Source organism: Cynoglossus semilaevis, chromosome 14, assembly GCF_000523025.1.
Source record: "Cynoglossus semilaevis isolate Cse_v1.0 chromosome 14, Cse_v1.0, whole genome shotgun sequence".
Taxonomy (NCBI): domain Eukaryota; kingdom Metazoa; phylum Chordata; class Actinopteri; order Pleuronectiformes; family Cynoglossidae; genus Cynoglossus; species Cynoglossus semilaevis.
This window is the reverse complement of record NC_024320.1, coordinates 27,393,277-27,406,689: the sequence shown is the minus strand read 5'-3', so window position 1 is coordinate 27,406,689 and position 13,413 is coordinate 27,393,277. Positions and strand designations below refer to the sequence as shown.

At 41.4% G+C, this 13,413-nt stretch overlaps 1 protein-coding gene across 1 annotated transcript in view; it reads left to right on the top strand.

Moving 5' to 3' along the window:
- Positions 1-13,413, top strand: part of csgalnact1a (chondroitin sulfate N-acetylgalactosaminyltransferase 1a) — a 39,407-nt gene that overhangs the window by 10,292 nt on the left and 15,702 nt on the right. Inside the window, exons 3-4 of the mRNA XM_008326258.3 lie at positions 7,903-9,179; positions 12,421-12,637. Of these exons, the coding sequence (XP_008324480.1) occupies positions 8,387-9,179; positions 12,421-12,637 (1,010 nt within the window). The 5' untranslated portion in view covers positions 7,903-8,386. The remainder of the gene's footprint in view (positions 1-7,902; positions 9,180-12,420; positions 12,638-13,413) is intronic.

Here is a 13,413-nt window from a genome sequence, read left to right as displayed (position 1 = left end):
ATGGTTGCAATACAGCAGGTGCCGTTAGGGGTATGTGGTTCCTCTGGGAATCGAATCGAGGACTCTCTGCTCTCAGGTTTGCTAACCGCTACACTGTGGAACCACCAAATGATGCTAAGACTGATGAAACCAAAACCAAAAAAGCAAAAAAGCTTAGCTTAAATTTGAGGCTAGAGTGTAGCTGTAAAAAATTATGTTTTACTAGATGCTCGATGCTATATATTGCCAAATAAGACATAGTGCCAAGTCTCCTGCTAAATATACTTTTGTATGCATTTATACCAAGGTACAGAATTGTATTGACGTACAATATAACAATATCATTGTAATGCTATTCCAACTGTGTTCATAGCACCCCTGCTGGACAGCGATGTGGGATCTAATAACTGCTTATTTTATACGAAATGTTCATTTTATTTATACGGCAACTATCAAGTCTGGTCTTTGTTCTATGTCGGTTTTTCAGGTAGTTTAAATCAATCATCTCTCTGAGGGAAACCCCACTGAGATTAATTTACTTGTCATCCTGAAGACAGATGTATATTGTCTCCTGCGGCTCTGTAGAAGATCTGTCAAGTGTGAAAATATACCCTGGTGGTGTCGTCAGAGGTTATCAACATGTTTTTAACAGACATCACACCTAAACAATACCGACTCTGTGTCAGGGCTTAGGGAGTTGGAGGTTTGAATATCTGGACATTTTTCAAGTACAATGTCGTTACTGTGGTCGAAGACACGCGTCAGGTGTTCCTCTTCGTGGCCTGTTAGAAGTAGATTAGTAGATCGAAGTTCCGTTCCTATGGTGCAACGTACCTCAATTTTCACCATAAGTTGGATAAATCCATGGTAGATGGACACGAAACGCTGTAGGTCGAGGACGTCATAAACCGAGGACCCCCTGTAAACTGTATATATCAAACCGCAGCTTATTTTCCATGAAATGCAGTAATGCACTATGGTTTATTACTTTTTGTTACAGAAATGTACAAGTCGGTTTTTTAAATAACATGACTTCATCTAAGTCTTGTGAAGTTTATAGGTTAACATACACGACAGTAGAGATATAGAGTCTTCTCTAGATTAGAAGCCTTTGGTCTGTTTTCTTTTCACTTACTCCCCATCTCTTTCACACGCTTACTCCTCCTCATTTAATGCATCAGCAAATAGCTTGGACGTAGCTTCATTGTATAAGCTACTCTTTGGTAGTGGGGCCTGAATTCCACTTAAGACTATGGTGAAGCCTAGAGAATCCTAATGTCAGGCATCAGGAGTCGGACGCCACATTTTAATAGTGAAGGGTCAAAAGGTTGTTTGTCAAGTGCCTCAAAGCGTCGCTGGCCGTTTAAAGGTCAAACCGCGCTCAGACATCACCGCTATCACCAGTGTGTGATTTCTGCTGCTCCAGTGTGACTGGGACACAAGGCTGAGAAGAAATTGATTCTTTCTGTTTTACAATAGCAGCTCCCTCTCCTCAGTCAATACAACTAATGGAGCAGATACAAACATACACTTATTCTCACGTATACACACACACACACACAAATGCCTCGTGTGCAGGAAGCGGCAGCAGGAGGGAAGGAAATTATTTTGTAGGCAGAAGCAGACGCTGCAGAAATCCACTTTGGAAACCCGGCCACCAAATAAATCTTTGGCTTTCCTCTCTTTTTCATGCCTCAATATGCATCTCTAACCATTTCCTTTACCGTAATCTCTGCATCTCATGTAAAAAGTCGAAGGTATAGAAAGTTCAAAAACATTTATCAGTTGTCATCTCGGACTGTCCCTCCAGATAAATGCGTCCTCTGTCGTGTTTCTCTGCTGATAAATGAGCTCAATGACCGACTCCGTACGTACAGAAGTCAGACACAAACAGACTTCAGAGACAGTCGGTGTCCGAGCAGAGCTCTGGGTTAAAAGGATGAAACAAACAGCAGGAAATTGTAATCAGGTGCTGGTTGTCCCAGACACTGAGCTAGAACAGGAAGCCACAGTTCCACACAGACACAAAACAGGAACTGTTCCTTTGACTTTTTGGTTCACGTGGTGATTCTACTCCAAAATAATTCACTAATGTTAACAGTACTGACCAGGTCACAAAGATGAACGCATTTAAATTTGTCACCAATGAAGATGACATTTATTGTAATCCAAAATGGATCTGTTTTTAACTTTGTTAGCTTTTGTTATTGTTTGTTTTTTCACTTTGTTCCTCACTTAATTGCCAACCGTGAGGTGTCTGTGTGTTTTGCAGAAAACTGAACTTTTTTATTTGTGAAACAGCTGCAGTGAAAATGAACACGAGGACAGTGACCCAAAACTAGATTTCCAGCACAAACATGTCAACAATAGTCTCAACTTACTGTGAAACTACAGCAAGCTGCAGATTTACATGACATTTTCTTTGCCGTGCTTAACATTTGGCATTTAATCTGCTGTTATAACTGCTGTTAAAACTATTGAGTATCATCTCAAGGTTATGACATTTTTTACTCATGTACAGGACCAATCTATCATTAGGTTTTCATTAAATTTTATTGAAAGACATCCCATAATTTACTTCTTCGAGCAGAGGGTTTTCTTTAGATCAAACAACCAATGAAAATGTAACCATTTTTAGTCGAGTCATGACGCATCGTTACATCACTAGTTAACAATGTGAGTAATATTATTAGTATTTAAATAAAAACTATGATAGGTTTAGATGATTTATTACTTTAAAATTACTGTGACATTTTACAATAATTGTGCCATTTTGTGCACTATGTAAGCCAACCTTGCCATGTTGTAACGCACCATCAAATATTGTTGCGTACCATACAGTACTGTGCCATAAGTAAGATAGGGTACACAACATAGTGTAGCTATTGTTTGTGGCTGATGCTGGTAATTACACCACAGACATTTTATACAGAAACAGTATTTTAAGAACTAGCCTGCTGTGGCTTTAGGATACATGTTTGCTGTGTTGACCTCTTTAGTTCTACAACTTTTGTTTACATTAACAGTCGTTGAAATAATGACGTATTTGATGATGACATTATCCCCACAGCAGTTCCCCTGACTCTTATGAACGGTTGTTGAAATGTTTTTACTTGTGGTCAAACAGGGAGTTGTTTTTTCAGGTAATGAGCCACAATAATTGACTGTATGTTTCAGCAAGTAGCCTGTGAAAACAGGCCGAGGAGCTCGAGGGACACATTTAACCTCTGCGAGTTAAGGAAGGGCAAAATATTGCGTTTGGAACCAGAAATGTGAGTTCACAGTGATGTAAGTCTGTCAGGTGTCACGACAGTGAACTTGTGTAATAATTCCTGTTGTCAAAGAGGGTTCTCAGTTTAGACTGGACCACAGGCTGGAGAGCAAATCATCGGAAAATGAGTCAGACCTCTGCGAGTTAAGGAAGGGCAAAATATTGCGTTTGGAACCAGAAATGTGAGTTCACAGTGATGTAAGTCTGTCAGGTGTCACGACAGTGAACTTGTGTAATAATTCCTGTTGTCAAAGAGGGTTCTCAGTTTCAAAGCTGCGCAAGTAGACTGGACCACAGGCTGGAGAGCAAATCATCGGAAAATGAGTCAGGTAGTTTTTGCTCAATTTACAAGTCCACTGAAAATTACCTGGAGAGTTTATGATCTTCAATAATGTTTTAAGTATTTCGTCATAAAATATTGGGACACGTTGAAGGAGGCTGTGCAACCACATGGATACTTTTATTGCTTTTTACACAAGTAAACAAAGCTTTATAGTACGTCCACCGCCTCCATTTAGTGTGTCATTCACACAAACTGAAATAATATACACCAAATGTTAAATGTTAGTAGAATGATCATCGGAAAATGAGTCAGGTTTTTTTTGCTCAATTTACAAGTCCACTGAAAATTACCTGGAGAGTTTATGATCTTCAATAATGTTTTAAGTATTTCGTCATAAAATATTGGGACACGTTGAAGGAGGCTGTGCAACCACATGGATACTTTTATTGCTTTTTACACAAGTAAACAAAGCTTTATAGTACGTCCACCGCCTCCATTTAGTGTGTCATTCACACAAACTGAAATAATATACACCAAATGTTAAATGTTAGTAGAATGCTTACCTATACAGCAAGTAGATTACTGGTTCGATTCCCTTTTTGTATGGAATTGGCAAGTTTTTTCCATTTGTGTTTTCAAGTTTTTCCACAATCCAAAAATATGCATTTTAGGGTAGAAAATTAATTACACACTTTAACCTGTCAATAGGTACGTAGATAATGTGAGTGTGATGGTTGTTTGTCTCTACATGGCCCCACAGTAGACTGGTGAACTGTCTATGGTCTTCTCTCGCCCTCACCAGTTGACAGTGGGTATTGACTCCAAGCTGCCCCTTGACCTTGCCAGGGATTAAGCGATAATAAATGAATTAAATATATATTATTAGGCCACATGGTGGCAGAGTGGTTGGAGCGCTTGCCTTCCAAGAAGGAAGATACAGTAAGTTGTCTTCAAGTGTGAGTGGGTTTTCTTCATGAGTGGAAAGCCTACCTCACACCCATGTTCATCACTCTCATATCCAGTATGTGGTCAGTTTAAAGGGTTTTGGACCGGTCAGTATTAAGGATGGATCTTCTGTTTCCCTGTCATATAATATTAGATAATATCAAATAAACCATTAGTATTTGTGTCTCATTGACATTTCTGGCTCATTTAACTTTATTTACTGCTCCTTTGCGTTAGTATCAGGGCTTTATTTGTGGTGTGCACGGTGGAAAACATTTGCAGACTGAGCATAAAATTTGGCTGCTGAGATTGTCCTGCTGTTTCAACGCTAACTACTGTATTTATGAATAATAAAATGTTACAGAGTCCGCGGAGAAAGATAGCTATTAAAGAAATCTGGGTTGCTGAATCTGTTTGTTTTTATACAACCTGTTTATCTGGCATCGAGGGGTCGTCGACTCCCAGCATCAGATGGGCTGTGAATAAGCATTTCAGGACCGCTGTGATTTAATTGAATAGTTGGAATAAACAAGATCCACACCAGAGATTGGTCTCTCGTAGAACATCAGCACTGTATAAAAATCACTAAAACACTGTTCAATCAATCAGTGTCCCAACATCAGGGCAATTTTTTTCTTTATTAAGAAGTGAAACTGAAACTAAAATTTAAAAAAGTAGAAAATGACAGGCGGAAATATTTGTTTGTTTTTTTGCAAAATCAGATGATGTAGTCCTCCTAACTCACCTGCAGGGGTGCTGTTCAATGCTTTGGTCCCTGAGTTTAATGTGCTGGTAAAACATGATCATAAATAAATCTTCTGCCAGTTAACACCTGTGCTCTCTTCTAGTCTCTTCAAAAATAAAAACCCAAATAAAAAACACCATGTCATCACAGTTTACCATTTTTTTTCTTTTTCTTTTGAACAACTTTCTAAAAAGTAATAAACATTTATTAATTCAACCCTTCAACCATTCACGCTCACACTCAGATGAGTGGTCAGTGAAGACGGTCCAAATAACATAAACCTGTTTGTTTTGGATCTTTTAATATTTTACTAGAGATGCCAAAGAATTATTATTGATCAATCACATTTTAGCTGCGATTGATTAATCGAGATCAAACTCAATCAATCATTATTGATCAAGAAAAGTCACAAAACTGCAAAAATTGAGTTACGCTGCACAGTAGAAATGGATCTCCGAGGACTCCTTGTAGTTCTATGTATTACATGATGTGTCCTGACACCAGAGGCTCGGTTCAGTTACAAAGTGCATCATCTCTTTAAAGCAGAGGTGAAACGACTCTCGGTGTCAGATGTGGCTGCGTGTTCTTACATGTGTGAATGGTTTTTTGGTCACTTTCTCTGACATTGAAGTGCAGTCAGTCATCACAGGAAGTCGCAGATCGCAAAAAAAAAAAAAAAAAATCAAAGAGGAGACCAGAGATGTGGAGGAGTGATGCAATTATTCAAAGAGGAGCCCCAGTGCGGGAGCACAAAACACCAGAGATCTGCCTGTGAACGAACTCATTAAAAAGTGATGAAACTGCCACCAGATCGTTCATGTCATTCTCTACTTTTCATGGAGATTTATGTTTGTATCAAAAGCAACATCACAAAGAACGATTTTTTTTTTCAAACTGAAGCCTGACACTTCATCACAGTGGCCCTGGTTTTCACTCCAGTGTGCACTCACCCGTTTCCCCCCTTTGAGCGCCCTCTCCTCAAACAGTCTGTGAATCGTCAGTGGAGGTCCTGCTGGAAAGACGCCCTGTCCCTCCTGATTCAGCCATCTGTTGGAGCACAGTCCAGTATTCACTCCTTCCATATACTAATCCTTTCATTAGCCCTGGCTCCTGGCAGCCCGCTGTAAAAGAGCTGACTGTGTGGGAAGTGAAGGGAGACCAGGTCTGATACACTGATACATTTACAGATAGGAACTGGAGTCAAAAACCATCAAAAACATCTTACCTGGAAAAAAAACCCAAATCTGCCTGCTCATGTTTGTGAATTCAAATGTCCTTCCTTTTTTAAACATGTTTTTCACTTTACATAAAAAAAGATTTTATAGATTATTTGTTATCTGTAATAATTATGAACTTGTGGTCAGGAGTTTTGTTTTATTTTAACACAGGTTTTTCCACTAGTTGTGACAGGATTAGAAATGAGCAGCTCAGGAGATTTATGGACACTGGGAAAGTGAACATAAAGTCTAGAGGTGTCGCAGTGGAGTAGGAACCTGATAGGGTTTGGTTCAGGCTGATGGTTTTCTGAGGGAAGTGGTTAGATGAAAAGGAAATAGAAAAAGGAGACTTAAAAAAACAACAAGTACTTCAGAAGTTACATGGCAGAAAATCTTCATTTTTTGTTGTACATTTATTAATTTTTTTTTCAAATTCAGAAAAGCTGATTAACTGAATTACAATTACAGTTCATTTTGTCTCAGTCCGTTGACCTCTTGACCTGTCACAGGCATTAAGTTAACACTGAATTTGTTTCCTGTTACCTCCAAACGTATGTGAATTAGCCACTGATCTTGCTAACACGGCAACACTGCACTCAAATGCATCACAGTGTGAAGTACAACTGATTTGCCTTTTTTCCAAGGACAGTAAAGGCATCACTGACTTCATCCAGCTCCTGATCTGTTAGCTTAGCTTCCACCTGTTTCTTAAACCACGTGCAGAAAGAGTGACAGGTCATCAACATCAATGAGAACTTTTCTTTTCTCTATTGATCTACCATAATCTACAATAATAATTTAAATTATTAAAAACGCTGAGTGTGTTTTAATACTGGACACCCTCACCGTTCTTATGAATTAAAATCTCATGTTGTTTTTTCTGCTCCCATACTGTGGCATGCAAATTGTGGGACAAATAATGGTGTTCTTAATCTTAATAGTGAAAGTTTGAAGCCTGGTTTTTAAATAACCCACTGAGAGGCAATTAAATCCAGTCATGCTTTCTTTCTTCCAGTTATTAAAAAGACTCCACGACGAACGGAGCGCTTCGAAATAATGAACCACAGTCGACGTTCTCCAGCAGAAACTCTGGTTAAATAAAAGTCCTGATGTGTGACACTTGGTTTACCACCTCCGTTGTTCTCCTGCACGTAGTCCTAGTTTCTCTGCTCTGCATCTGCTCGACATGAACTCACTACACTTACAAACACAAAGCCTCTGTTCTCTGCCTCGAGAGTCAGGCACATTGGTGACAACATTGTTTTCCAGAAAGCCTCGTCCAGGGAAATGCTTGGTTTGGCAGAGGCACTGAAGGCTTTTTTCCATCCGAAGGCTCCATGTTAATTCACATCATGTTGGTTAGAGTTGTGATGGAGTCGGTGGAGGGTGAACATGTTAACATGGATCATCGTGCCACTGACTAATGACCTGTTTTTCTCTCTTCTGTTTTATTCTATGGTAGAAAAACACCGTGAAGAAACACTGGCTGCTGACAGAGGGTTTGCCCTCTGGTGGAATATAAACATACTGTGTGGTTAGAGGTCACAGAGGAGCAGACAGACGACCGACCTTATAGAGTGACTCGACACATGCCAGAAGATGAGTCACAGGTGAGGGGTAGATGATGGAGCGGCAGCTGAGACCGTCTGGAGGATCATGAAGCTAATTGAAGCAGCAAACTGGGAAAAATAAAGTTGACCTCGGTGTATTTATTTGACCAGTCGCCGTCTTGGGCAACAGAAGAAGAGAAGCAATGACCTAATTCACTGTGCCTGACCTCATACTGATAAGTCGTCCGCCTCCTCATCGGGTGATGGAATGTAATCAGAAATGGACTCTTATCATCGATGCCGGGGTGTGTGAGGTGACCTGATATTTTCTCGGTGTACGTGTGTGTGGACGACTGTTAAAGTCAGGGGTTTGAGGTCTCGACGCCACATGCAGCAATGTTACGGCGCGGCCTGCTGACCTGGGTCTCCCGTGTTGGAGGCGTGCTGGTTTTCCTTTGCTGCTCCCTGTCACTGCTCTACGTGATGACCTGTAGCCCCCCACAGTCCGACGAGCCGCCCCTGGGTCACGCCTTACCCCGCCGTGGGTCAAACCACCCCAGTCTGGGGGGCACTGGTCCAGGGATCGGAACAGGAGCGGGTGGAACAGGGGGAGGCGGAGGCGCACCTGCTCAGAGTGGCGGGTCACCAGGTGTTCAGTCGTATCAGGTGCTCCTCCAGGAGCGTGAGGAGCAGCATCGCCACTACATCTCCTCCTTGAAGAAAGAGATCGCTCAGCTGAAGGAAGCCTTGCAGGAGCGGAGCCAGCAGCTGAAAGGAGTTCAGGAGAGTCTGAAAAGAGGTTCCGGGGGCCCCGCCGAGGGACAGGAAGCTGGGATCGCTCCCCAGGGAGGTGGTCCTGGAGAGACCCATGGAGCCAGGAGCCAACAGGCTGATATCCAGGAGTTTTTGAGGAGCCAGCTCTCCAAGGCTGAGGTGACTGCTGGCATCAGGCTGCCGAGTGAATATGCAGTGGTGCCGTTTGAAAGCTTCACCCTTCAGAGAGTGTACCAGCTGGAGATGGGGCTGACGCGTCACCCGGAGGAGAAACCGGTGAGGAAGGACAAGAGAGAGGAGCTAGGGGAGGTGCTGGAGACGGCTCTGCTCAGCCTGAACACCCCTTCGACCCAGAGAGGTGCAGCGGAGAAGACACAGACCAGCAAAGTTTATGCTCCATCTGATTTCATAGAAGGTGAGAACTTTCAGAATTCTATCCCAGGTCTGTCACACTGATCATACTGGAGCTACAGAGAGACTTCAGTGACACAGTTCTGACTGAAGGGCAGATAATTACCCTGACTGTGAACTCCCCTGCAGGCTCAAATGGGTGGAGTAATTTTTTTAAAAAGTACAAAATGAGAGCCCTATAAAATTTCATTTTCCCATTACTCATCAGCCATGTTGTCATAATTACCAATTACTAATATTTATTATATTGTGAAAGAATCATGTTTTCCAAGGAAAAATATCTCACAGTGGAACCTATCATTCGGTACTGAAACAGTTTAAAAATCACAAATGGGAAAAAATGAGCCTGAGTCTCCATGGAAACTGCATGTCGTTCCCAGAGAGCACTTGTTGATGATTCAGGATTTTTTAGTCTTTTAAGCGAAGATGATTTTTGAAAGTAGATCACGCAATACTGCTATATCACCTTGGAGGTCAAAGGTCACTCACATTCAGCAGCATTTCTCACTCTCAACGCCCAGAGGTTTTCCTTAAATGTTTTTACACTTAATTTAGTTTAAGTTCTTTTTTACCTCTTGCTGAGATTTTCTTTTTCCATTTTTAAATCACTGACAATTATTTAAGCACGACCTTCACTTAACTACAAATGATGGTTTAACAGACTCATAATAATTGAAAACCCTCCCGGACCTGTGTCATAACCTGGAGCTTGTAGTATTTTCAACTTAATTTGACCAATAAATAAAATTTAAAAAATCAGTTCTGTTTTAATTACCAAACTTGATTGGATCCATCATTTGTGGCTTAGCAAAGTAAAGGTTAGAGATAATTAAAGTTAAGGCTTTACTGCATGTAAATATGCTGCAAAATTACACTTTCTCCACCAGAATCTTACTTCGACAAATCTTTTTTTTTTTTTGGTTTTCTTTAATCCAGTTCTAATTCACATTCACAGACCTGGAAAACTGTTTGTGTTTTTCCGGACGTGCACAGTCAGGATTTCCTCGTGGACCATTTTACTCAGCTCTCATCACAACCTCAGAAAATGAACACAGCTGCTCCTCGTTCACCGCGGAGCATCTCTTCCAATGTGGTATAACGCTGTGTGTGTGTGTGTGTGTGTGTGTGTTTGAAGTTGGTCTTCTGGTCTGTGAGCGGCTGGAGGTTTTAAAGTGAGTAATCGGGGCACCTGGCTCCGAGGAAATGAGCCGTGTACTAGGTCACTTTGCGCGGTGCCTCGTACGTCTCCACACGTGTGTGGTCTAAGTGTGTGTGTGTGTGTGTTTACGTTATGGTGATCCATGATGCATTTGTGTACGTTTACGTATGTAAACTGGCTCTCAGAAAGCGGATCAGGTCGGCGGGAAAGTGCTGTGACTTCTCCCTGCTCAGAGTTCCCGCTTGTTAATGGAACTAGCGATTGATTTTTGAGGTAAATCTTGAAAAGTGCAGCGTTTTATTCAACATTCAGACGAGAGAGAGAGGCAGCCTGGATGTCTATCAAGGCTCCATTCACAGGCCATTTAGCTGGAACTGCACACAAACACTGGAGGTATACAAAATGAACTTGCCAACCATTGATTTCTGTCTCTACAATAGGAACTCAGAAAAAGGGACAGAAAGGCAGAGAAACCAGACGCAAAGTCATTCAAACTGAGTGGTGTCTTATCGTACGGTATCGTAGCCTCCCATCACAGGAAGCTGGGTGACTAAACAGGGAAGCTTTTAGAAATTCTTTACCCACAAATATCTTTCTGTTCTAACTCTGTCGTGGGATCACGCTCTCTCTCTCTCTCTCTCTCTCTCTCTCTCCACTAGTTTCCTTTCATGGTCTCCTGGTGGGTTTTCCCACCAAATCTAAGGAGTCAGTCTGTGAGAAATAACTGAAGTAAAAATGATGTAACAATAAAACAGCTTTTTTATCTGCGGAAAGAAACTGAGACAAATAATTCAACAACAAGAAGCAGCCTGTTGTCGGTGTATGTATGTGCAGCTGTGGCTCTCTGCCCAGCAGCAGCAGCAGCAGCAGCAGCTCATGTTCCCTCATGTTTCCCCTCTCCATTTCTGTTTTCCCACACTTATCCAGAGGATGGACGACTTCTGCACAGAGAAGTGGAGTAATTTCCCCTGGAAGTTTTATTTTGGTTATTTTTAAATTTAGTTATTGCCTTATAAATATTTTTTTCCCTCTGCAATTCAGATAAAGAAATCTTCTGGGATTTTTTTTTTTTTTTACTTTTTTTTTTCTCGTGAGAACACAGGGAAAAGCAGAAAACAAAATATGCGAACCCAAAAACCTCAGGCTTGAGCCGTCAGTGTGACAGCATCATGACAGGAGAAGGAATATCTTTTGAACTGGAGAAAATTGTCGACGCTCAGAGAACAGAAACACCTTCTGCTGCCGAACATCTGTTGAAGAAGGACCTAGAAAAAGTTCATAAAACGAAAAAAAATTTCAAAAAAAATTCTTTTTTTTTTTTTGTTCATAAAACGCCATTCTTTATAAGAAAATAATGAAATCATATTCAGCCATAAAAAACAATAAAATGAGTGGCTCAGTGCAAAAAGGCAGTATTTATTTATTTATTACAATACACTTTTGAAAATAATGCAATGAAATCATATTCAGCCATAAAAAACAATAACCATCGAATGCATGATATGGAAGTGTTACTTCTTTTATATATAATATTTATGAGAAATATATACAAATTCTGGCTGTTTTAAATAGTGCAGACTCATCAGTACTGAAGCATTAAGTAGTATTTTAAACAACTGTTTTTCTACTGTATTGCAGTAACATATTTTGACACTAAGACAAAAGTTTTGGTCATGGCATTTTTTTTTAGATATTTTTTCTGTATGCAGTCTAAAAAAGTGGTGCCCAACCCCCGGTACAGGGACCGGTGCCGGTCCGTAGGTCACTTGGTACCGGATCGCAGTGGGCCACGGTGAAAGAATGTGCTTCAGTTTTACTAATCTACTTCATCCAAAATGAATCCAGTCATATCCCTTTACTTTTTATGTTTCAAAACAACAGGTCATTCAGACAAAATAAAGTCTAAAAGATCTTTGATTTTGAAAATGTAATGATCCTTCAACGATGACGCGGTGTTACTGGTCTGCAGTACCGGCTGATACCGGTCGTTCGGTCCATGGTACAAAAAGGTTGGGGACCGCTTGGTCTAAAACACTAATGTCTCTGTCTCCCACTGACCCACTGTCTTCTGTGTGCCGTTGTCCAGGTATCAGACGTACAGAGAGGGACAAAGGGACGCTGTACGAGCTCACCTTCAGAGGCGAGTCCACCCATGAATTCAGGCGCCTGGTCCTGTTCCGCCCCTTTGGACCTCTGATGAAGGTGAAGAACGACCGGGTGGACACGGCCAACGTGCCCATCAACATCATCGTCCCGCTGTCCAGACGTACGGACAAGTTCAAGCAGTTCATGCAAAACTTTAGGTGAGTGTCGGTAACACAAACACTGAGACACAAACACAGGAAGTGGAATTAATTACTGGTAGCCGTTTCTTTTTCCACGCGTGAATAGCGGAGGAAATGTGACACGCTGTTTTGATTCCTGCTTTGCATTTTAATTGGGGATCATGCAGATAGAGAGAGAAAATGTGGAGGATTAAAAAAAGATGGAGAAAATTAACATTTGGGAAGACATTTGTCCTCTCCTGAAGTTGCACGTAATCACCATTTTAAAATTCCGTCTGTTGTGGTGTTATCATTTAATTTATTTTGCTGCAATACAATACAAATCACCTGGGAAGGAATTAGGGGAACAAAGCTGGTCTGGCAGCTCTGTCTAATGACAGCAGAGGAGTTCATGAGCTCTTTGAACGCATCACAGGTTTTCAATCAGCAGTTCATGAGCTCTTTGAACGCATCACAAACAGGACCTTTGGAGTTAAAAGTAGCGCAAAGCTTTGACTTCCTGTCGATGCATTTAAGTCCAATCACGGGCTCATAGAACTCCTCGTCCAACAGCCAACGGTGTCTTTTTTTTCCGCGCCACAGTTCATCAGCGTCAGTTGAGGAAACGTATCTTTTTAATGTCAGTTATTTATTGTGCCCCCGCTGCTGCTTATCACAGCTGTTTATACATGGTAAATCCTGCTTAGTAGCACAGTCGAGGCCCATTAAAAGCCCCCCCCCCCCCCCCCCCCCCCCCCGGGGGGGGGCCGGGCGCGGGTATAAACGAAACACAGAAGGGGCTATAGCATAAAACG